Genomic DNA, 27143 nt, shown 5'->3' on the forward strand with positions numbered 1-27143 from the left:
TTGAAAAATCTTGCCCATAGTATTTATACCTTAAAAGTGCAGCGTCAATGCTGTTTTTATTTTATTTTCACTTCCTTTGATTCTCAAAAACGTTAGATAAATTATTTTCTAAGATTTTGTAAGTATTGAATTACAATTAATATTATTATAACTGTAATTAAAGAATAATTAAAAACAGCAACAATTGTGCACTTGTGTCTTATCTAATTTTAACATGACATACTTCATGTATTATTATTATTATTTTGTTTTCATATTGCCAGTGTTTATATTTTTACCAAACAAAATGAATCATCCAAAGATTAAAAGATAATGTTATCATGACACGTGTAATGAAGAATTTATAATTTATTAAGGTGAAAAAAAATTCTTGAGACAGTCAACAATAAAATATTTACATCAGTTCAGCTTTTAAATAAAGTTTTAAACCACACATTATTCAAAACCAAGTTAAGAACTTTGCCTTTTAGAACAAATATTTTCATGAAAAAACTTTAGAAAACACGCAGCATTGTAAATAGCAAACCCTCAGTTCATTTAACATTCATTGAGGTTGTATTTTCTTTTAAAATGAACAGAGTTTGTGAATTCAACAATCTATTTGTCTTTTAAAAACTTGATGGCTCTAAGATTCCTTTTTGTAGTCTTAAATTAATAATATTAGCCACCTAAAAACACACGCCCCAAATTCTGTCAATGGATCAGCTTCCATACATATTGACATATTATAAGAGATGTTGTGGCAGCTGAGGGTTCTGGGTTGACTTGCACTGTCTTTTACCGTGTGAACCTTATTTTGCTGCCACTACACAGAATACCTTGTTACAGTGGAAACACTGTATACTGAATTATTCTCTGGGAAAGATGGTATACTGCGTTGTAATATGAAACATGCACAAAATGGCATTTTATTAATTGTATTTACAGTGGAATTATTTTTTCCATCAGTACAAATTTGTGTTTATGATATGAATACTTATCACATGACATACTGTTTATTTTCTTACAATTGTCTCTTTTTCTAGAACATATGTAACTTTAAATATTGAAATTAAAATGAAGAAATATTGGCACTACATTTCTCATTTTGAATTACCAGAATTTTGGCATCTATTGGGTGAACAATTAGTTTTATGATAACACATCGTAGTATGTCTGATGAACAAGTGTATTATTTAAAAACAAGTTAATTCTCAAATTCACTTTCACCATATTTATCAGGGAACTAGAATGGCATATTAATTGAAAGTTCAGTTATGACAAGATGTGTTTGCAATAATGCAAGGTGCTTCTTTAATAGTTCCTCCTGTATAAATGTGACCAGCATCTATAGCAGCACTGTCAAGTAAATAGGAAATGATCACAATATTCAGAGCAGTTCTATAGCAAGAAGGTGCAGAGTCTATGTGTTGCTCTGATATAGACCTAATATAGGCCGATGATGAAATCACACGTTGAAGCACTTTCTTGGAATGAAGTGACGAGATCATTTTCTATATTTCAGTCTCTTGAAACAGCATTGGTTTGTAGTCATCCCTGTTGTCTTTAAGTCTGAGGCCACATCCATGGACTGTTAATTAGCAAACAACTACAGAACAGAAAGTGTCTCAAATACTTCAACTCACGGCTTTCTGCTCAGCCACCAAAATTCTTGTGCGCTCATTTTGCTTCTCCTTCATGCTTGTAGATGCATCACTGTAAGCTTAAAAACATAAAACAAAGATTTAATTGGTTGTTTTTCTTTGCTCAACTTCCCTATATTGAATTTTCAAAAACCATGGCAATTTTTAATCCTGTCAGTACCTTTGGTATTGCATGCCAATATTATTCCAATTAATCAAAAATAAAACAAATTATGTGGAAAAAGGCAGCATATTGTGTCAGCATGTTAGCCATTCCATTGTTAATTGCTGACATGATACAATGTGTTTCAAATGAAATGTTATACCTTTTGCAGAATACTGTTTCTTCATGTTTATTTTTGTATTTGAAATACATGATTTTGTTCGTTAAACCCATCACCTGTTCTTCTCAAAGACATGCCCAGGGCTAGATTACGAGTGGCATGCTAACTGTAGAGCGCAAGCAACAGTTTTTTGGGGGGCTTTTTTGCGTGCAACGGAAATACCACGCATAAAGCGAGTTGAAAGTAAACACGTTCACTCGAGCGCAACAGAATTTAACGTGCATCGGGTTAACTCAAATTCAAAGGTTGGGGGAAGAAAAAAAAGTTGCATAAAACACAACATAAATACATGTAAAAGTACAGTTATAATTACATAATAAATAATAATAATAAAAATTAGTTTTAAAAAATTATTTAAAAAGTTATAAGGGTTCAAAGATAGATGGTATAAGGGCTGCAAATAACTTTTACCATATATATACTGTATGTATATATATATATATATATATATATATCTACAGTATATATATATATATATATATATATATATATATGTGTGTGTGTATATATATATATATATATATATATATATATATATATATATATATAAAATAACTCATTGTGTAGTTCATTAACAAATCTAGACAGGCCCAGAGGCTTGTTTTCCCACAGAAAACCTCTGAATTACATTGTTTCCAATGCAGCAAAGGATTCTGGGTAAGATATGCAAATTAAGTACACAATGACACACCTTTTTACTTCAGTCTGCTTTTCAGCAGGTTCCCTTTACGTCAAAGTATCGCTGTTCACACAGCTTATAAACTTAGCTAGGGTTAGTGCAGTGATTCATAACCATCCCAGGACAGACTGTTTCGTGGTTTTTGCCACTCATCAGCTGGGAGAAGGTTAGAATCACTGCTGGGTGAAGTTGATTCCAGGCAGAATACAACAACATTTTAAATTAGGGGGAGATAAAAGGCGAGTTTAAAATCCTCCACTAAGCACAAAATATAGAAAAAATAACTCATTGTGTAGTTCATTAACAAATCTAGACAGGCCCAGAGGCTTGTTTTCCCACAGAAAACCTCTGAATTACATTGTTTCCAATGCAGCAAAGGATTCTGGGTAAGATATGCAAATTTAGTACACAATGACACACCTTTTTACTTCAGTCTGATTTTCAGCAGGCTCCCTTTACGTCAAAGTATCGCTGTTCACACAGCTTATAAACTTAGCTAGGGTTAGTGCAGTGATTCATAACCATCCCAGGACAGACTGTTTCGGGGTTTTTGCCACTCATCAGCTGGGAGAAGGTTAGAATCACTGCTGGGTGAAGTTGATTCCAGGCAGAATACAACAACATTTTAAATTAGGGGGAAATAAAAGGTGAGTTTAAATGGATTTTAAATCGATCGGAACAGCCAATAGAATGCGAGCTCAATCTGATTGGCTGATTGGAACAGCCAATCGGATTGAACTTGAATCTGATTGGCTGATTCAATCAGCCAATCAGATTTTTCCTACCTTAATTCCGATTGGCTGATAGAATCCTATCAGCCATTCGGAATTCGAGGGATGCCATCTTGGATGACGTCATTTAAAGGAACCTTCATTTGGACTTAGGACGTCGTTAGAAGAGGATGGATCCACGCCGGCTGCTTCAAGATGGACCCGCTCCGCTCCGGATGGAAGAAGATAGAAGATGCCGCCTGGATGAAGACTTCGGACCCTCTGGAGGACCTCTTCTGGCCGGATAGGATGAAGACTTCGGACCCTCTGGAGGACCTCTTCTGGACGGATCGGTGATACCCGGCTGGGTGAATACAAGGTAGGGAGATCTTCAGGGGCTTAGTGTTAGGTTTTTTAAGGGGGGTTTGGGTGGGTTAGGTTAGGGGTATGTGGGTGGTGGGTTGTAATGTTGGGGGGGTATTGTATGTTTTTTTTCAGGCAAAAGAGCTGATTTCTTTGGGGCATGCCCCGCAAAAGGCCCTTTTAAGGGCTGGTAAGGTAATACAGCTGTTAACTTTTTATTTTAGAATAGGGTAGGGCATTTTTTTATTTTGGGGGACTTTGTTATTTTTTTAGGGGGCTTAGAGTAGGTGTAATTAGTTTAAAATTCTTGTAATCTTTTTTTTTTTTGTAATTTAGTTTATTTGATTTAATTGTAGGTAATTGTAGTTAATTTATTTAATTTATTTATTGCTAGTGTAGTGTTAGGTTTAATTGTAACTTAGGTTAGGATTTATTTTACAGGTAATTTTGTAATTATTTTAACTAGGTAGCTATTAAATAGTTAATAACTATTTAATAGCTATTGTACCTAGTTAAAATAAATACAAAGTTGCCTGTAAAATAAATATAAATCCTAAAATAGCTACAATATAATTATTATTTATATTGTAGCTATATTAGGGTTTATTTTACAGGTAAGTATTTAGCTTTAAATAGGATTAATTTATTTAATAAGAAATAATTTATTTCATTAGATTAAAATTATATTTAACTTAGGGGGGGTGTTAGGGTTAGGGTTAGACTTAGCTTTAGGGGTTAATACATTTATTAGTGTAGCGGCGAGGTCCGGTCGGCAGATTAGGGGTTAATACTTGAAGTTAGGTGTCGGCGATGTTAGGGAGAGCAGATTAGGGGTTAATACTATTTATTGTAGGGTTTGTGAGGCAGGAGTGAGGCAGTTTAGGGGTTAATACATTTATTATAGTGGCGGCGAGGTCCGGTCGGCAGATTAGGGGTTAATAAGTGTAGGTAAGGTAGTGGCGACTTTGGGGGGGCAGATTAGGGGTTAATAAATATAATATAGGGGTTGGTGGTGCCAGGGGCAGCAGATTAGTGGTACATAGGGATAATGTATGTGGTGGTGGTGTGCGGTCGGCAGATTAGGGGTTAAAAATTTTTAGTAGAGTGGCGGCAATGTGGGGGGGGGGCCTCGGTTTAGGGGTACATAGGTAGTTTATGGGTGTTAGTGTACTTTAGAGCACAGTAGTTAAGAGCTTTATAAACCGGCGTTAGCCCATAAAGCTCTTAACTCCTGACTTTTTTCTGCGGCTGGAGTTTTGTCGTTAGAGTTCTAACGCTCACTTCAGCCAAGACTCTAAATACCGGCATTAGGAAGATCCCATTGAAAAGATAGGATACGCAATTGGCGTAAGGGGATCTGCGGTATGGAAAAGTCGCGGCTGGAAAGTGAGCGTTAGACCCTTTCCTGACTGACTCTAAATACCAGCGGGCGTTAAAAAGCAGCGTTAGGAGCCCTTAACGCTGGTTTTGATGGCTAACGCAGAACTCTAAATCTAGGCGATAGGAACCATATATTTGGATGAATGTAACAATTATTGTAAAACCCAATAAACATAATAAAACATATCATACACTTATTTAAGCATTAGTATCCCTGTAATAATACTTCTTTATTATATTATATTTTTTATTCAAACAAGTCTGGAAAAAATTATTTTTTGACAAAATAAAGTAATATGTTTTGTTTCATATTTTATAGCTGTTAACTCAAATATGTTTTCAACTAGAGCAAATAAATAGAATGTTTAGAAGTGGCCAGTAGGTGTCTCCCTGCAACAAGTGCTCCGTTCATAAAGGATGTGTTCTCATGGTTACCATTCTATTGGAGGGGCATTGAAATACATCACAAAATAAATAACAGCATAAGAAAAACTAAGTTTCAGTTCTTTTTTGTAATTTCATTAATGAGCTAAAATTCCTTTGGAAATGTAAACCATTGGCTACTAGACAGTGTTTATGTTTCTATTAAAGTGACATTTATATTTAGCAACAGACAAAATTTAGATTTCTAAATTTTGGAAAACCGTAATATTTTTTTTAATTTTTTTTTTTTAGAAATGTCTGAAATTCCCTGATGAAAGTACTGGTACTGTAAATATACGTTTTTAAGGAAACCCAATCCATTTTTAAAATATTGAACATTAATGGAATAGCTTTTATATTGCTTTGTTCAGCAGGGATTCTTTGTATGGATTTTTTTTATAGTTCATGCAAGTTGTAGTCATTTCCTTTGGTGAGCAAGTACCTGTAATATTATCTTCTTGGCAGGTGTTTTCTATGGCTCCCTTTACTGGAACTAACAGGTTAGAAGGAACCCACGTTTTTATTTTTGATGCAAGATCTTTCACTAACCTGTAATGAGAAATATGTAAAACACACTTTATTAATAACAAACCTCAAAACCAAGGTGCTTTCTTTCTATTTCAGTCTTTTTTAATTTAATTTTGGTAAAAAAATTGAAATAATGGAGACAAAGGTATTGTAGGAAATACACACTTAGAGCCAGATATCGAAGCGACAGGTCTCTATCAGTTGATAGCATTATTCTAGCTATATGGTAACAACTCTGCCTCTATCAACATCATTCTTGCAACAGCTCAAAATAAATATTGAAAATGATTAATTTCTAAGCAATGTATAAAATTTGTAATAGCAAAAGCTTATCCTGTTAGTATGTGTGGCTTCTGCCAGCTAAATCCTATAACACCAGCCTCAGGAAAGGCTAATTTATTCTTTGCATTAGTTAATATACTAGGTATCTTATGATCTTCACAGACACAATACATCCACAATATATCTCCTCTAAACACCCAAAGGAACCCTCAACACCCTAACAACAGCTGAATCACCCCAAAATGCAAAAATACCAGAAAAGGCTGAACATAAACTACAATGGAACATGAATGAAGGTAAATAAATACTTTAAAGCTCTTTTTTTTCCCTTTAGGTTTTGATGGGTGACATTTTAGTGGGATCTAGATTTCAGAGGGTTTTTTGGATTGTAACTCAGTGAGGTCATGCAGGTATTGCACGGGTTGTGAGTGTGGCCAGGATATATACAGTATGTATATCTGTCTATAAGGATTGGAAGGAGCCCAAGAGTTTAAGTTATCCCTGAACAAGAAAGTGTTAAACCTATTACATATCAAAATGGCAATTCTGCTAATACATAATGTGCACATGGGTCTAATTAGTCATCCTTCATCTAACCTAATACAAAAGCACCACACACATCCCTCTTCTCCTCCTCTTTCATGGACATCTGTTCTCAATACACTAAATCTTTCCTGTTTCATAGTTTCAAGAAAACTGAAACAACTACCCCTTACCCACAGCCACAATAGATGAAACTTCCTTATTGTCAAAACAGATGTTTTAATCGTTCCTGTCTTTGTGTTACATATTTTTTCCTCACATTCAGTAACTTAAATAACCATTAAATACAGTTTAATTGCATAATCAAAAAATGCATTATAGCCAAATACACTGTACTTCCTTCCTGAGATGATAAATCAGGCTACTTTTAAAATGTTGTATGTTAATACTGATAAGGATAACAGGATGCCACAATTTCCACCTAAATATTTACAGGCCGTAATGTGGAATAGGTAATCTATCTATCTATCTATCTATCTATCTATCTATCTATCTATCTATCTATCTATCTATCTATCTATCTATCTATAACTTTTCACTAGAACAAAAATGTGCAGTTTGCAGTAAAGCAAGTCTTTGTGTTGAATGAAATCTGCAAGTCTTTAGTTGTGATACCGGATACCTTGATGTGCCTCTAAAAAAACAAGACACATTTCTAACAAATTAGAGTACTGGGAAAAGAAGAATTTTGGCAGAGCTCACCATTGTCCATTTTCTCCAACTTGTTGGAGCTGTACTAGATCACCGTACTGCAGGGTAATAGTTGTGGGCAAACAGCTTTCAAAACAACCTTCCACACGAAATAAACTGGCTTCCTGGAAACATTTTAATAAGACAAATATGTAATTTGTAATACGTTTAAACACTGGATTATAAAAATTATTTCCTTTGTTATATTGCTGTAAAGAATTAAAGGGACAGTCTAGTCCAAAATAAACTTTCCTGTTTCAGATAGGGCATGTAATGTTAAACAATTTTTCAATTTACTTTTATCACCAATTTTGCTTTGTTCTCTTGGTATTCTGAGTTGAAAGCTAAACCTAGGAGGTTCATAAGCTAATTTCTAAGCCCTTGAAGGCCGCCTCTTCTCTCAGGGCATTTTGACAGTTTTTTGCCACTATAGGGTGTTAGTTCATGTGTGTCATATAGATAAAACGTTTCAGGGAGCCAGCACTGATTGGCTAAAATGCATGTCTGTCAAAAGAACTGAAAATGGGGCAGTTTGCGGAGGCTTAGATACAAGATAATCACAGAGGTAAAAAGTGTATTCATAAAACTGTGTTGGTTATGCAAAACTAGGGAATGGGTAATAAAGGGATTATCTATCTTTTAAAACAATAACAATTCTGGTGTAGAGTGTCCCTTTAAAGAAAGAAAAGTGTTTGTGTGTTTTGCCACCATGTTATCTTTTTATTTTCAAAATGTAAATCTATGTTTTGTTGTCAATTATGTGTTATAATATTTATATTGGTTATATGGAAATTCAGGCCTAGATTTAGAGTTCGGCGGTAGCCGTCAAAACCAGCGTTAGAGGCTCCTAACGCTGGTTTTGGCCGCCCGCTGGTATTTGGAGTCAGTGATTAAAGGGTCTAACGCTCACTTTACAGCCGCGACTTTTCCATACCGCAGATCCCCCTACGCCATTTGCGTAGCCTATCTTTTCAATGGGATCTTCCTAACGCCGGTATTTAGAGTCGTTTCTGCAGTGAGCGTTAGAGCTCTAACGACAAGATTCCAGCCGCCTGAAAATAGCAGGAGTTAAGAGCTTTCTGGCTAACGCCGGTTTATAAAGCTCTTAACTACTGTACCCTAAAGTACACTAACACCCATAAACTACCTATGTACCCCTAAACCGAGGTCCCCCCACATCGCCGACACTCGATTAAAATTTTTAACCCCTAATCTGCCGACCGCCACCTACGTTATACTTATGTACCCCTAATCTGCTGCCCCTAACACCGCCGACCCCTGTATTATATCTATTAACCCCTAACTTGCCCCCCACAACGTCGCCGCAAGCTACTTAAAATAATTAACCCCTAATCTTCCGACCGCAAATCGCCGCCACCTACGTTATCCCTATGTACCCCTAATCTGCTACCCCTAACACCGCCGACCCCTATATTATATTTATTAACCCCTAATCTGCCCCCCACAACGTCGCCGACACCTACCTACACTTATTAACCCCTAATCTGCCGAGCGGACCTGAGCGCTACTATAATAAAGTTATTAACCCCTAATCCGCCTCACTAACCCTATCATAAATAGTATTAACCCCTAATCTGCCCTCCCTAACATCGCCGACACCTACCTTCAATTATTAACCCCTAATCTGCCGACCGGAGCTCACCGCTATTCTAATAAATGTATTAACCCCTAAAGCTAAGTCTAACCCTAACACTAACACCCCCCTAAGTTAAATATAATTTTTATCTAACGAAATAAATTAACTCTTATTAAATAAATAATTCCTATTTAAAGCTAAATACTTACCTGTAAAATACATCCTAATATAGCTACAATATAAATTATAATTATATTATAGCTATTTTAGGATTAATATTTATTTTACAGGCAACTTTGTAATTATTTTAACCAGGTACAATAGCTATTAAATAGTTAAGAACTATTTAATAGTTACCTAGTTAAAATAATAACAAATTTACCTGTAAAATAAATCCTAACCTAAGATATAATTAAACCTAACACTACCCTATCAATAAAATAATTAAATAAACTACCTACAATTACCTACAATTAACCTAACACTACACTATCAATAAATTAATTAAACACAATTGCTACAAATAAATAAAATTAAATAAACTATCTAAAGTACAAAAAATAAAAAAGAACTAAGTTACAGAAAATAATAAAATATTTACAAACATAAGAAAAATATTACAACAATTTTAAACTAATTACACCTACTCTAAGCCCCCTAATAAAATAACAAAGCCCCCCAAAATAAAAAATTCCCTACCCTATTCTAAAATACAAATATTACAAGCTCTTTTACCTTACCAGCCCTGAACAGGGCCCTTTGCGGGGCATGCCCCAAGAATTTCAGCTCTTTTGCCTGTAAAAAAAAACATACAATACCCCCCCCCCAACATTACAACCCACCACCCACATACCCCTAATCTAACCCAAACCCCCCTTAAATAAACCTAACACTACCCCCCTGATGATCTTCCTACCTTGTCTTCACCATGCCAGGTTCACCGATCCGTCCTGGCTCCAAGATCTTCATCCAACCCAAGCGGGGGCTAGACATCCACTGAAGAAGTCCAGAAGAGGGTCCAAAGTCTTCCTCCTATCCGGCAAGAAGAGGACATCCGGACCGGCAAACATCTTCTCCAAGCGGCATCTTCTATCTTCTTCCATCCGATGACGACCGGCTCCATCTTGAAGACCTCCAGCGCGGATCCATCCTCTTCTTCCGACGACTAGACGACGAATGACGGTTCCTTTAAGGGACGTCATCCAAGATGGCGTCCCTCGAATTCCGATTGGCTGATAGGATTCTATCAGCCAATCGGAATTAAGGTAGGAATTTTCTGATTGGCTGATGGAATCAGCCAATCAGAATATAGTTCAATCCGATTGGCTGATCCAATCAGCCAATCAGATTGAGCTCGCATTCTATTGGCTGTTCCGATCAGCCAATAGAATGCGAGCTCAATCTGATTGGCTGATTGGATCAGCCAATCGGATTGAACTATATTCTGATTGGCTGATTCCATCAGCCAATCAGAAAATTCCTACCTTAATTCCGATTGGCTGATAGAATCCTATCAGCCAATCGGAATTCGAGGGACGCCATCTTGGATGACGTCCCTTAAAGGAACCGTCATTCGTCGTCTAGTCGTCGGAAGAAGAGGATGGATCCGCGCTGGAGGTCTTCAAGATGGAGCCGGTCGTCATCGGATGGAAGAAGATAGAAGATGCCGCTTGGAGAAGATGTTTGCCGGTCCGGATGTCCTCTTCTTGCCGGATAGGAGGAAGACTTTGGACCCTCTTCTGGACTTCTTCAGTGGATGTCTAGCCCCCGCTTGGGTTGGATGAAGATCTTGGAGCCAGGACGGATCGGTGAACCTGGCATGGTGAAGACAAGGTAGGAAGATCATCAGGGGGGTAGTGTTAGGTTTATTTAAGGGGGGTTTGGGTTAGATTAGGGGTATGTGGGTGGTGGGTTGTAATGTTGGGGGGGGGGTATTGTATGTTTTTTTTTACAGGCAAAAGAGCTGAAATTCTTGGGGCATGCCCCGCAAAGGGCCCTGTTCAGGGCTGGTAAGGTAAAAGAGCTTGTAATATTTGTATTTTAGAATAGGGTAGGGAATTTTTTATTTTGGGGGGCTTTGTTATTTTATTAGGGGGCTTAGAGTAGGTGTAATTAGTTTAAAATTGTTGTAATATTTTTCTTATGTTTGTAAATATTTTATTATTTTCTGTAACTTAGTTCTTTTTTATTTTTTGTACTTTAGATAGTTTATTTAATTTTATTTATTTGTAGCAATTGTGTTTAATTAATTTATTGATAGTGTAGTGTTAGGTTAATTGTAGGTAATTGTAGGTAGTTTATTTAATTATTTTATTGATAGGGTAGTGTTAGGTTTAATTATATCTTAGGTTAGGATTTATTTTACAGGTAAATTTGTTATTATTTTAACTAGGTAACTATTAAATAGTTCTTAACTATTTAATAGCTATTGTACCTGGTTAAAATAATTACAAAGTTGCCTGTAAAATAAATATTAATCCTAAAATAGCTATAATATAATTATAATTTATATTGTAGCTATATTAGGATTTATTTTACAGGTAAGTATTTAGCTTTAAATAGGAATCATTTATTTAATAAGAGTTAATTTATTTCGTTAGATTAAAATTATATTTAACTTAGGGGGGTGTTAGTGTTAGGGTTAGACTTAGCTTTAGGGGTTAATACATTTATTAGAATAGCGGTGAGCTCCGGTCGGCAGATTAGGGGTTAATAATTGAAGGTAGGTGTCGGCGATGTTAGGGAGGGCAGATTAGGGGTTAATACTATTTATGATAGGGTTAGTGAGGCGGATTAGGGGTTAATAACTTTATTATAGTAGCGCTCAGGTCCGCTCGGCAGATTAGGGGTTAATAAGTGTAGGCAGGTGTCGGCGACGTTGTGGGGGGCAGATTAGGGGTTAATAAATATAACATAGGGGTCGGCGATGTTAGGGCAGCAGATTAGGGGTACATAGGGATAACGTAGGTGGCGGCGGTTTACGGAGCGGCAGATTAGGGGTTAAAAGTGTAATGCAGGGGTCAGCGATAGCGGGGGCGGCAGATTAGGAGTTAATAAGTGTAAGGTTAGGGGTGTTTAGACTCGGGGTACATGTTAGGGTGTTAGGTGCAGACGTAGGAAGTGTTTCCCCATAGGAAACAATGGGGCTGCGTTAGGAGCTGAACGCTGCTTTTTTGCAGGTGTTAGGTTTTTTTTCAGCTCAAACAGCCCCATTGTTTCCTATGGGAGAATCGTGCACGAGCACGTTTTTGATGCCGGCCGCGTCCGTAAGCAACTCTGGTATCGAGAGTTGCATTTGCGGTAAAAATGCTCTACGCTCCTTTTTTGGAGCCTAACGCAGCATTTGTTTGAACTCTCGATACCAGAGTTAAATTTATGGTGCGGCCAGAAAAAAACCCGCGGAGCGTTAACAGCCCTTTTACCGCCGAACTCTAAATCTAGGCCTCAGTCATCTGCATAAATAGAAAAAAATGATATTTTACTTTGGCATTGTTTGGTTCTTCGTCAACATCAGAAGAATTTGAAAGCTCATCGTTGCTGGAAGGAATTGTTGAAAAATCTTCATATGTCTCTAGGGAATTCATATGTCTTGGCCAACCTTTAAAGGCAAAGAAGAAAAAAAATAGATATTGGTGTATATCTCTTCTCTTAGGAAAACTGGTCTGCAATTAGTTTTGGCATCACTGCTAAACCGCATTAGGAGGAAAAATTAGCATTTTTGAACTTTTACATTATAAATGGCATTTTAAAAGACTCAGAAGTTATGTCAGGGTTTGTGATATGATACAGGTGACAACATGTTGCTGTAAAACAATATGAATTACTGTGTAAGGCAATGCTAAAATGAATGGCCAGAACTCAGTAAGAGAAAAAAATAATTGTGAAATATTAAAAGAACTTAATATCAAGAGGTAGAAATCCATTTTAAACATAATTATAAATATTCAAATGTCAAGCAGGGGACATTTGGAAAAGTATATGCTTATTACTTATATATCTATGTTGATTATACAATTCTTAAAATAAAAAATAAATGTTCAGACACCAGACTAGAAGAGTCACATTCCTATTTCAAGGATTTTGATGCTGTAACAATTTGGGAATCATCTCAAAGGGACTAGAATTTCTTACTTGATTTTATGGAATGCTTTAGATTTCTCATTTGCCTATACAGTGCATCTTTAAAAGGTCAGGAAACATTTACGGCGAGATTACGAGTTTTGCGTTAGCCTTAAAAAGCAGCATTAAGGGGTCCTAACGCTGCTTTTTATCTAACACTGGTATTACAAGTTTGGCAGGTACAGGTCTACCGCTCACTTTTCTTCTGCGACTTTTCCATACCGCAAATCCCCTTACATCAATTGCGTATTCTATCTTTTTAATGGGATTTGCCTAATGCTGGTATTACAAGTCTTGGAAGAAGTGAGCGGTAGACCCTCTCCTGTCAATACTTCTACCGCATTTAAAAGTCAGTAGTTAAGAGTTTTATGGGCTAACGCCGGAACATAAAACTCTTAACTAAAGTGCTAACAAGTACACTAACACCCATAAACTACATATTAACCCCTAAATCGAGACCCCCCACATCGCAAACACTATAATAAATATTTTTAACCCCTAATCTGCCGAACGGACATCGCCGCCAACTACATTATACTTATGAACCCCTAATCTGCTGCCCCTAACATCGCCGCAACCTAACTACACTTATTAACCCCTAATCTGCCGACCGGACATCACTGCTACTTTAATAAATGTATTAACCCCTAAACCGCCGCACTCCCGCCTCACAAACACTAGTTAATTTTTATTAACCCCTAATCTGCCTGCCCTAACATCGCCGACAACTACTTACATTTATTAACCCCTAATCTGCCACCACCAATGTCGCTGCTACTATAATAAAGTTATTAACCCCTAAACCTAAGTCTAACCCTAACACCCCCCTAATTTAAATATAATTTAAATACATCTAAATAAAATAACTACAATTAAATAAATTATTCCTATTTAAAACTAAATACCTGTAAAATAAACCATAAGATAGCTACAATATAATTAATAATTACATTGTAGCTATCTTATGATTTATTTTTATTTTACAGGCAACTTTGCATTTATTTTAACTAGGCACAATAGTTATTAAATAGTTATTAACTATTTAATAACTACCTAGCTAAAATAAGTACGAAATTACCTGTAAAATAAATCCTAACCTAAGTTACAATTACACCTAACACTACACTATCATTAAATAAATTACCTAAACTACCTACAATTAATTACAATTAAATTCAATAAACTAAATTACGAAAACCCCCCCACTAAATTACAGAAAAAAATAAACACTAAATTACAGAAAATAAAAACAATTACAAGAAGTTTAAACTAATTACACCTGATCTAAGCCCCCTAATAAAATAAAAAAGCCACCCAAAATAATAAAAAACCCCACCCTATACTAAATTACAAAAAGCCGTTAAAAGGGCCTTTTGTGGGGCATTGCCCCAAAGTAATCAGCTCTTTTACCTATAAAAAAAAGAATACAATACCCACCCCCAACATTACAACCCACCACCCACACACCCCTACTCTAAAACCCACCCAATACCCCCTTAAAAAAACCTAACACTACCCCATTGAAGATCACCCTACCTTGAGCCGTCTTCACCCAGCTGGGCACCAGTGGTCATCCGATCCGTCCAGAAGTCTTCATCCTATCTGGGCAGAAGAGGACATCCGGACCGGGAGAAGGCTTCATCCAAGCGGCATCTTCTATCTTTTTTTTTTTTTAAATCATTTTTTTTTTTTGTTTATTCGTTATTTAGTGCATAAAGGATAAATCATACAGAAGAAGAGAAAAAAAAAAGAGAAAAAAAAAAAAAACCAACGACATTTCATAAATCTTGTCTGGAGACACAGCTCCACGTCGCTATATATCTAGTAACTCTGTATACATCAAAACAAATAATACATTAACATGATGGAAATTAACAGACACTAATTCCAATCTTCATCCAGCCTAAATAGTTCTAAACGGCTACCTGCCTACAAATAATATGATTCTTTAGACCAAATTGACATAACAAAGATGTATCAGACATATATTCGATCTATATCAATACTAACAATAACAGCCCTTTACATTATAAATTTCCGTGTGATTGGTTAGATATAGTAAAAAAAAAAGAGCCCCCCTAACTCTCCCGCCCTCCCTCCCCACCCCTTCAACAACATAATACCTTACCGCTGCCAATGCGTCCAAAATATAACTACCGACAGATACCAAATTATACAACTGTGTTTACCCAGGATACCGGGAATACCCCTGATACAACTAATTCAGCAAAGCCGACCGTAGTTCGGACCGGGGCAAGAATCTGCTTTTGAATCTGGAGGGGATATGACAAAATGATTGGTAACCATCCCTGTAAAAACTCCTTAGTTCTCTTCTCAGAAGCTTCCGAGAGATGATATGACTCAAATACAATTTGGCCTTGGATTTCTTTACAAGACCTCTCTAGGCTCGGTGCCCTCTTAGCTTTCCAATTTAACAAAACAAGATGACGTACTGCTAGAATAATCGTATTCAACGTGTAGGTCATAGCTGCCGAGTTTCTATGTACTTCTGTTATAAGTAGAACCACATCTTGAAGTGTAAGCACAAAATTTGCCCCGAATAACGAATTAAACCAATGAAGCACTTTATGCCATAACTGGTTGATTTTGGGACAGAACCAAAACATATGGAATAGATCGGCCCTAGGGTTTGAGCACCTGGGACACTTATTTAATCCAGAATCGGAAATTTTTTGTAATTTAAGCGGGTGCAGATAAAAATTATTCAGGAGCTTCCAATGCGATTCCTTCCAGGACACCGAAACCCTGCACTTATGGACCATATTACAACTCTGAATGATCTTCTCCACAGTGATATCGTTAATAGCCGGGAACAACCAAGTACTTATGCTGTGCAGATGCTTATCAGTTTGTTTAGAAAGCATAATATCATATATTAAGGAGATAGAGGAACTTCCCATACTGAATTTCTTAATTAACATTCTAATGACAGACCATTCCGCTAACATACTATTCTCCCAATTTTGCTCATACATAAAATGGCGAATCTGGAAATACGCGAACAGATCAGACCTGGGGAGATCATAAGTTTGAAACAGAGACTCCGCAGTCTGCACCAGATTATCGGCCCCCAATAATTGCTTGACAAACAACAGCCCCTTGTCCCCCCAGGATTTGAACACCTTCTGATAAATACCCGGGATAAAATTAGGGTTTCCCTGAATAGGTAGATATTCTGACACTGAGGGATCTACACCTAGGCAAGTACAAAACTTCCGCCACGCAATCACAACATTTTTAAAAGATATCAATTTACTGATGTTAGATGGTAGCTGTTTTATATTACAATGTAACAGCGCACCAAGTGCGAAAGGCCGAATGTAAAAGGCTTCCTCTTGACTAACTGCTAACCTATTAGTTTCCGCCACCCAATCCACGGCAAATTTCATCAGAGCAGCCGTGTTGTAAAACCTGACATCAGGCAGCGCCAACCCAGCACGGTCTGTCCTTTGCATAAGTTTAGCTAGTGCAATCCTTGGTCTCTTATCTTTCCAGATAAATTTAGAAAAATCACTGTATAGCTTTCTAATATCTGAACTGGAAATAAAGAGAGGAAGATTCTATAGCACATAGAGAAGACGAGGAAAAACAATCGTTTTTATTAGGTTTACCTTTGCTGAAAATGACAGCGGAAATGAAGCCCATAACTGCAGATCTATTTTAATTTTTTTCAGGAGGGGAACGAAATTTGAAACATACCATACTTTCGGGTTCTTATGCAACTCGAGTCCCAAATAACTAATTGTATTGACAACCTTAAAAGGAAAATTTTCCAAACCAGACGAGTTATTGCCCATATACATGAGTTCACTCTTTTCTAAATTCACCAAGTAGCCGGAAAAAGAACTAAACTGAGAGAGGATTTGGAGAATGATTGGAATCGATTGAAAGGGCTTATCTACAAAAATCAGCATATCGTCAGCATAAAGAAGGGTTTTTAAACAATGAGATCCCAATGAAATTCCTGTCAATACATCGCGAAATCTGACCGCTAGGGGTTCTAAAGCCACATTAAACAAAAGGGGAGATAATGGACACCCCTGCCTAGTACCTCGATGTAGAACAATCCCCTGAGAGCGAATCCCATTCACCAGGAGAAACGAAATTGGTTTACAATAAATTTTATGAATAAAGAGAATAAAATTGCCAGAGAAGCCAAAATTCTGTAATGAGGAAAATAAATGCTCCCAGACAATGGAGTCGAAAGCCTTGACTGCGTCTAGGGTTAAGACTGCAGAATCACGAATTCCGACATTACAAGGATCTGGTTCCAAATTCGACATGTAGTCCAAAAATGTAATGACCCTTCGAATATTCCGCGATGAGTTTCTGGCGGTCATAAATCCGGTCTGATCCTGATGGATCAGATTCTGTAGGCAGAGATTCAATCTACAAGCAATAATACCAGCCAGAAGCTTGTAATCAGTATTGAGCACTGATATTGGCCTATATGAGGCCATGTTCTCTGGATTTTTGTTTTTTTTTCGCAATGAGTGAAATATTGGCTGCAGCAAAATTTTCCGAGATCCCATTTTCAGAAAGATAATAATTATTGAATATAGCCTCTAAAGAGGGCAGCAATTCTTCCTTGAGCAATTTATAAAATTCGGCCGGGAGCCCGTCAGGGCCAGCAGCCTTATTAAGCTTAAGATTATCAATAGCTGTACCAATCTCCTCACGCGATATCGGCTGATTCAGCACAGCCAACTCTTCTGCTTGAATCTTAGGAATACTTATGGTCGACCAAAAGGACTTTTGGTTAATGTGGTCGGCTGCAACAGCCGAATATAGTTCTTGATAATACTTAAAAAATTCCTGGGAGATCTCTGCCGGCTTAAAAAACCTGTCCTCGCCATTTTTTATAACAGCGATAAAATTTCTTTTTTTTCTGATCTTAGTCAAGCGGGACAGATGTTTCGCCGAACACCCATGAAAGCTCCTATATTTTAGATTCACTCTTGCTTCTTCCTCCAGCGATTTCTGCTTTATATAGTTCTCCCTCTCCTTCCTGGCCTCAAGATACACTGCCCAGTTTAATGGGGAGGGATCTGACTGAAAGTCCCTGTAGGCGGCTCTAGATCTTGCAACAAGGGAACTCCCTTGTTCCTTAATTTTTTTTGCACGCAAACTCAAGTAGGCTATTATTTTACCTCGAATCACCGCCTTAGCCGCCTCCCAATAAACCTCTGCCTTGTGACTAAAGTTCGAGTTAAACAAAACATACTCATGCCAGATAGACTTAATCCATGCAGAAAAACTAGGGTTGGCATATAAGAAACGAGGGAACCCAAAGACCCGTGTGTGTGAACGTGCGTCATAAGTATCAAGAATAGATAAAGAGATTATAGCATGGTCTGATACCAAAAATTCCCCAATTCCCGTTTTAAGCTGAAGAACTGTCAGTGCTTCCGCGATTAGAAAAAAATCTATCCGCGAGAATGTCCTGAATGACTTAGATTCGCATGTGTAAGCTCTGATAAAAGGATTTTGCAACCGCCAAATATCAGTCAATGTCAATTTACTACAAAATTTTTTAAAGTAGTTGGCGTGATACTTATATTTAGCGTCGTTCTTTCTTGAAAAACGATCTAGCTCTGGACTCAGGGTGGCATTGAAGTCTCCACAGATAATTAAGTGCTCCTTTATAAAGGGATAAATTATGTTTTGGATCCGGTCCCAAAATTTTACTGAGAATTTATTGGGGGCATAAATATTACAAAATACATATTTAACCGATTTTATCACTACCTGTAACAACATATACCGGGCAGAAGAATCAAACTCGACTTTCGTAACTTGATAATCCAGATCTTTATGAAAAAGAACCGCAACTCCTCGCTTTTTGGATGGAGAAGATGAGGCCAAAACCTCGCCGACCCATCTCATTTTAAGCTTCGCCGCTTCTATTGCATCTAAATGAGTCTCTTGCAGAAAAACCACATCTGGCTTTTCTACAGCTAATGTTTTAATAAACAATTTGTGCTTAGCGGGAGAGGATATCCCCCCCACATTCCACGAAAGAATTCTACAGCCCATGGGATACGCAACTGGCAGTAACATCCGAGGGGTGGGGGAGGGCGGGGGAGAGGAGGCGAGAAGAAGAGAAAAAGGGAAGAAAAAAAAAAAAAAAAAAAGAAACACAATGTGGTTTCCGCCATTTTTACACGACACATTTTAACATATGCATATTTCTCATATATTATCAAAATATTCATGATACACAATGCAGAAATAAAAACAGCAGATGAAAATCACAAAATAAACCAAACCGATAAAATCACAAAATACACCAGGACCTAAACTCTCACAAAAAAAAGGAAAAGAGAAACTCTGACTTAACAATGAACTTAAATTTAGGACTCTAAGGTTCTCAGAAAATCTTTAACCTCCAGGACTTCGTTAAAAATAAATTTGGCTCCCTTGTTTTCCCCTATAATTTTAGCAGGGTAGAATAGGCTAGCTTTAATCCCCTTAGAGATCAGCTGTGAACAATACGGTGCCATAAGTCTTCTACGAGCGGAAGTTTCCGCCGAGAAGTCCTGGAACAGCAAGATTTTGCTGTTCCCAAATTCTAGTGAACCAGCTTTCTTTGCCAACTTCAGGATCTCAAGCTTATCCTGAAATTTCAACAACTTAAAAATGCACATCCTAGGTTTACCCAGAGCACCAGCTGAATCCCTTCTGGGACCCACTCTGTGGGCTCTCTCGATTGCTAGGGGGAGAAGCTGAGATGGAAACCCGATAGCAAGGGGGAGGGTGGAGGAAGTAAATTTAACCAAGTCCTCAAATTCTAGTGTTTCAGGTAAACCTATAACCCTAATGTTGTTGCGCCTGGAGCGATCTTCAAGATCCTCCAGGCGCGACTGCATACTATTAAGTTTAACTTCCTGGGCCTGAATAGTAGCCTCTTGGGATGTCAGCTTATCTTCTACTGTAGAAATTCTATTTTCTGCTTCCCCAATTCTCTGTGAAAACTGTTTGACTTCAGTTGAAAGTATAGTTAATTCCGTAGAAATACCTCCCAGGTCTCTTTTAATACCCTCAAACTGGGGAGAGAAAATTGCTGTTAGTTGGGTGATCAGCACCTGGGTATCAATTACTGTAGATACACCTTCTGAGGATTTATCTAAACTCGTGTCGCCACCTTTGGTATTTTTTTTATCCCTGGGTTTAGCAGGCATTTTGGGTGAAATATTATTAACGTGCGTTATAAATTTTTCCATGAATAGAAAAAAAAGACAAAATAATAACATAGATAAATACTATGCAGAGTGAATAAAAAATTGGCCCCCGTTATGGGGGAGAAATAATGAAACCACAATACGTGAGGTACAACCACAGCAAAATATGTTTAACTCTGTTTTTTTTTTTTTTTTTTTTTTTTTCTTTTCTTTTATATCCTTCCTTCCCTTCTCTCTTTCCTCTTTTCTTTCCCTTTCTTTCCCTTCCCTTCTCTACCCGTTTCTTTCTTCCCTCTCCCTCTCTTTCCTTCCCTTTCGTCCCTACTCTCTCCCTTACCTACTTACTCCTATAAGTGTATACTAACAATAGTGCTCTAACGTGAATATGGTGTATATTATACCATTCAAAGGAGGCTAACACAAGAAAAAAAAACAAAATATATAGCCTTTACATATTAATAGCCTAAAAAGGAAAAGAAAACATTAATTGTGTAATCTGTGCAAGTGTGGTGACTTTGGCGAAAAGCCCTTACACAAATGCCTGCATTTTTCTACTTTGAGCGACCAAGCAAAAATCAGAATTAGGGGACAAGATCCAAAACAACCCCTTATAATAACATGCAGAGAAAAAAATACACATAAAAGTGGATGAACATTGTCCTGCTAAGTCCTCTGGAGGATAAATAGGATATAGAATGTTGAGTTGAGACTAGAGACTAGAAAACTAATCCCAGTCTAGATAGACCCCAAGCTGAGTCCTTTAACAAGTCAGAGAGCCCTTTAATGTTAGGGGCCTTATATCATTCGCTCCTAATTCAGTAGCTTTAATTCTAAAATTCTTAGCAAGCCCGGCTGGGGGAAATACTATGTCCGTTAGAATCCGGTCTGTGCTCCTTGAAACCAAGAGGAGTAAATAGCATAAAAAGTCAAAGTCCTGTATTACTTACAGTGTGTCCAGGAATGTAGGCTACGCTTGGAGGAGACTGACAACCAACCGGGGGCACTCCTACCCGGAGGAGCGATGCAATCAAGCCACAGGAAAGTTGAATTGTGGAACCCCAGTGCCGAAAACCTGATCCGACAGAAAGCCAACCGCTACAGCTCAGCCAGATATCACTGCAGCCTCACCAACACGTAACCCAGAGCAGTGCACCCCTGCGGACTCACACTCATATCCTTGCGGCGCTTCACCACCGGTACAGAGCCCACCTCTACATCCGGTACTACTTGCTCTGCAGTGGGGCGGTCTCTCCTGGGTTCTCCCTCTGGGACTGCTTCCGGGCAGGATTGAATCACCCGTCACTCACGGAGCCCCACTTTACCTCCTCTCACCTTCCGCTCTACCACTCGCAAACCCCGCCGGGGGGCCGCGCGTCCGGCAACTCTCTATGCCACAGCCAAGAAGGGTAAGTGAAAATGATCTCCTCGAAGGTTCCGGGACAGTAAAAAAAGAATGCGGATTTACCGCTGCAGGTACTGCAACACGAAGTTTCCCTTTAGCTTGCGGTGATAAGTCAAGCTGTAAGCCCTAGCCCAAACAGGTACAACGGGCAGAAATTGAAGGCTGAGATAGCAGCTGTCGGCCAAAACGCTGAGTAGGAGCACACGTCTTGTTGCTCCGCCTTCCTACCGGAAACTCTTCACACGGCATCTTCTATCTTCATCCATCCGACGAGTAACGACTCCATCTCGAAGACCTCCAGCGCGGAACATCCTTCTAGGCCAACAAACTAACGACGAATGACGGTTCCTTTAAATGACGTCATCCAAGATGGCGTTCCTCGAATTCCGATTGGCTGATAGGATTCTATCAGCCAATCGGATTGAAGTTCAATCCGATTGGCTGATTGGATCAGCCAATAGAATACGAGGTCAATTCTATTGGCTGATCCAATTAGCCAATCGGATTGAACTTCAATCCGATTGGCTGATAGCATCAACCAATCCGATTTTTCCTACCTTAATTCCGATTGGCTGATAGAATCCTATCAGCCAATCGGAATTCGAGGGATGCCATCTTGGATGACGTCATTTAAAGGAACCGTCATTCATCGTTAGTTTGTTGACCTAGAAGGATGTTCCGTGTTGGAGGTCTTCAAGATGGAGTCGTTCCTCGTCGGATGGATGAAGATAGAAGATGCCGCTTGGATGAAGCCTTCTCCCGGTCCAGATGTCCTCTTCTGCCCGGATAGGATGAAGACTTCTGCCGGTCTGGATGTCCTCTTCTGGCACATCGGATGAAGACTTCTGGACGGATCGGATGACCACTGGTGCCTGGCTGGGTGAAGACGGCTCAAGGTAGGGTGATCTTCAATGGGGTAGTGTTAGGTTTTTTTAAGGGGGTATTGGGTGGGTTTTAGAGTAGGGGTGTGTGGGTGGTGGGTTGTAATGTTGGGGGGTATTGTATTCTTTTTTTTACAGGTAAAAGAGCTGATTACTTTGGGGCAATGCCCTGCAAAAGGCCCTTTAAGGGCTATTTGTAATTTAGTATAGGGTAGGGCTTTTTATTATTTGGGGGCTTTTTTTATTTTATTAGGGGGCTTAGATTAGGTGTAATTAGTTTAAACTTCTTGTAATTGTTTTTATTTTCTGTAATTTAGTGTTTATTTTTTTCTTTAATTTTGTGGGGTTTTTTCTTCGTAATTTAGTTTATTGAATTTAATTGTAATTAATTGTAGGTAGTTTAGGTAATTAATTTAATGATAGTGTAGTATTAGGTGTAATTGTAACTTAGGTTAGGATTTATTTTACAGGTAATTTCATACTTATTTTAGCTAGGTAGTTATTAAATAGTTAATAACTATTTAATAACTATTGTACCTAGTTAAAATAAATACAAAGTTGCCTGTAAAATAAAAATAAATCATAAGATAGCTACAATGTAATTATTAATTATATTGTAGCTATCTTATGGTTTATTTTACAGGTATTTAGTTTTAAATAGGAATAATTTATTTAATTGTAGTTATTTTATTTAGATGTATTTAAATTATATTTAAATTAGGGGGGTGTTAGGGTTAGACTTAGGTTTAGGGGTTAATAACTTTATTATAGTAGCAGCGACGCTGATGGTGGCAGATTAGGGGTTAATAAATGTAAGTAGGTGTCGGCGATGTTAGGGCAGGTAGATTAGGGGTTAATAAAAATTAACTAGTGTTTGCGAGGCGGGAGTGCCGTGGTTTAGGGGTTAATACATTTATTAAAGTAGCGGCAATGTCCGGTCAGCAGATTAGGGGTTAATAAGTGTAGTTAGGTTGCGGCGACGTTGGGGACGGCAGGTTAGGGGTTAATAACTATAATGTAGGCGTTGGCGATGTTGGGGGCAGCAGATTAGGGGTTCATAAGTATAATGTAGGTGGCGGTGGTGTCCGGAGCGGCAGATTAGAGATTAATAATATAATGCAGGTGGACGATGTCGGGGGTGGCAGATTAGGGGTTAATAAGTGTAAGATTAGGAGTGTTTAGACTTGGGGTTCATGTTAGGGTGTTAGGTGTAGACTTAGAAAGTATTTTCCCATAGGAAACAATGGGGCTGCGTTAGAAGCTGGACGCTGCTTTTTTGCAGGTGTTAGGTTTTTTTTCAGCCGACTCAGCCCCATTGTTTCCTATGGGGAGATCGTGCACGAGCATGTTTTAGCCATCTTACCGCTACGGTAAGCAATGCTGGTATTACAGTGAGAAGTGGAGCTAAATTTGCTCAACGCTCACTTTTCTGAGGCTAACGCAGTCATTCAGAAAACTTGTAATACCAGCGTTGTTTTAAGTGAGCGGTGGATAAAAAAGGCTCATTAGCACCGCAAGTCTTTACCGACAAAACTCGTAATCTGGCAGTTATTTTGTTAGTACTGTGCTACAAACTGTACACTGCAGTACATCAATTCCATACATAAAAATATACATACATACATAAAAATAATTGAGCAAATTTCTGGTTAAATAAAAGTTTAGCACCCCTGTGTACGTGTGTTTAATTACTTGGCTGACCTTCCCTAACATGAAGCTATTTATCTTCTTTTAACCCTGGGGTGGTACAACTAGTAAGGAGCTGTAGAGCCTCCATTTAAATAGAACTCAGACGTGCTCCTGAACCTCTTATTGATGAAAGACAGGTTATGCAGAACTGACCACACGTCTTATCTCAGCCAGTATCTAAGAGACTTTAGTAAACAGAACCACAGCTTCCTGGCTTGGAAATACTATGAAGAAAGAGGAAAGAAGTCTTTCATTTTGTACAAAGATAAGAGCAGCAAAGGTTACTCAAATCCATGGCAAATCATGACATAGATTCTGAACTTTGCTAATCAAATATCTGACATAATTTGTATTACCAGCACATTTGAAATCCTTTTTTTAATATATGGTTTTATATGAATAGATTTTGCTGAAGAAAATACAAAATAATTCTATGTAACTGCATCTTCAAAGCTATATTTTCACAGTTTGGTTATTTGAGTGAATGGATCTCTGCTAGGAATCCATGGAGTTGCTCCCATGTCAATAGGCCTGATGATCAAACTATTGTCAGAATAGGGCTCTGCTCTAAAGGTATCAGCATCACAATCAATATTGCTGGTGAAATGTTCTAAAGGGATGGGATGCTTGTGTGAAGGTCGTCTTGCAAACAGGTGTTTTAGTGCACTTCACTGTGGGAGGGAAAGGTTCTCTGTCAGTAGCAGAATGTTCAACGCTGCATTGCTATGTAAAGGATCCCTTTAGCCAGTATGGAATGAAAATATAATTTACATATGTGACCCAGGGGCATATTTTGGCCTAGGCAAACAAGGCATTTGCCTAGGGCAGCAGATTGGGAGGGGGCAGCACTTTTTTGTGGCTATACTTGTAAGAAGCTTACAGTTATTTTAGAAGTATTATACAGGTATATAAGGGAGATTTTGCCCAAAGAGCTTACATTTTAGGGGGCATAAGAGACTGCCTATGGAGCTTACAGTTTAGAGGTAGTTCTGAACCTTTCTTTTATTCAGCTAGCTATTGCCTTTAGTTCTGTTTGCTACCAGCACTTAGTATTGCGTTTGGGGAAGTATTGTTTCAAGAAATCTGTGGGGTTTTTTGTTTATTGCAGCAATAGGTGTGTGTGTTTGTGTATATGTGTGCGTGTTTGCATGTGTATAACTCTGTATATATCTGTGACTGTGTGTGTGAACATTTATTTTGAAAATGCCATAAAATAATTCACTTTACTCCCTGACCAAAATATATCACAGCTAAAAAAGGTCTACAACCTTAGAGGGGGATATGAGGCAGCAGAATTTTGAGTGCCTAGGGCAGCACAAAACTTAATACGCCACTGGTGTGAACTGAAACACTTTTGTTACAATACAATAGTGAAAGGTGTGCAGGAATAATGTATAGTAGATGAGGTTGAAAGAAGACAGTCCATTGACTTCAACCTATACAGAGACTACCTGATTTACACTATAGAAGCTGACAATAGAACTTACGTTAGACAATTTGAAAACTGACCCATTTAACACAAGCCAGAAATATATCTAAGCCATTTTTACATGTAGCTAAGGTATTGGCAGTTACTACCAACTTAGGCAGGATGCTCCATAGTTATTGCTTGAGCACAATTTAATTTAACACTATATATATATATATATATATATATATATATATATATATATATATATATACATATATATATATACATATGTATTTATGAAACAATAGAACATATTCCGCTAAGTGAAGAACACTGGAATGTGAAATATCCATATTTTCATGTCAGGTTAGCACAATCAGGTTTGTGCACGAGTACAGTGTTAGTCTTTTTTCCCACTTTTTATGCTCCATTAACTTCTATGGGGGACTATATAAACGCAATATTTTAAGTTTGACTTTTTGCGCTCGTCAGGTTAGTGTGTGAGAAAAAACTTCTTACTTTCATCTTGTAATACGAGCGCTACCCAACGCATGCAAAAAGCTTACTTCTAGCGGAGTTAGCGCGGGAGAAATAAATAGTGCTCAACTTTTAATCTAGCCCTTACTTAGATGCTCCCAGTTTAGCACTGTTGATGAGGTTAGGTTGGGTTACTCAGTGAAAGGGGCTGGGAAAGCAGGAAGTAAAGACACTCCCCTGCATATAAAAATACAGATTACACAGGAACAGGAGCAAGCAGGAATCTGTAGACTTCAGTCTACATATGATAGTTTTGGGCTTGGTTAGGAGTCTGAAAATCAGTACAATGTTTTTAAAAAATAAGCAAAACTATACATTGTTATAAAAACACTCCCAGATGGGCTATATAAATGGATTATCTACAAAACATTTATGCAAAGAAAAAGCTAGTGTACAATGCCCCTTTAAGTTAAGGCCTCTTGTCACAAACAACTGCCTTTTTATAAACAGCTCTTTCACCAACTCTGTATATCGGCCTTGAATATATTTATATAAAGTAATCATATCACCTCTCAAGCTCTTTTTTTCTGGAGTAAACAGAGCCAATTTAGCTAACCTCTCTTCATAGTCTAACCCCTTAGCCCAATTGGACGTAGATCTACATCATGCGGTACAAAGCACAGTGTCCAACATAAGGTATATCTTCTTCCCACATGTTGGAAGCCCAAGCAGACTTCGTTGTAAAATGAGAACCGAGACTTGCTGTTTGTGGGCTTGAGCAACCTGTCTTTATATTATATA

The 27143-nt window shown here is 37.9% G+C and overlaps 1 protein-coding gene across 1 annotated transcript in view; it reads right to left on the reverse strand.

Moving 5' to 3' along the window:
* Positions 1-333: 333 nt before the first annotated feature.
* The window catches only part of MCF2L2 (MCF.2 cell line derived transforming sequence-like 2), a 1253992-nt gene continuing 1227182 nt past the window's right edge, over positions 334-27143 (reverse strand). Inside the window, 4 exon segments of the mRNA XM_053711855.1 lie at positions 334-1702; positions 5964-6070; positions 7577-7689; positions 12644-12759. Coding sequence (XP_053567830.1) covers positions 1617-1702; positions 5964-6070; positions 7577-7689; positions 12644-12759 — 422 coding nt within the window. The 3' untranslated portion in view covers positions 334-1616.

Source organism: Bombina bombina, chromosome 4 (genome assembly GCF_027579735.1).
Source record: "Bombina bombina isolate aBomBom1 chromosome 4, aBomBom1.pri, whole genome shotgun sequence".
NCBI lineage: Eukaryota > Metazoa > Chordata > Amphibia > Anura > Bombinatoridae > Bombina > Bombina bombina.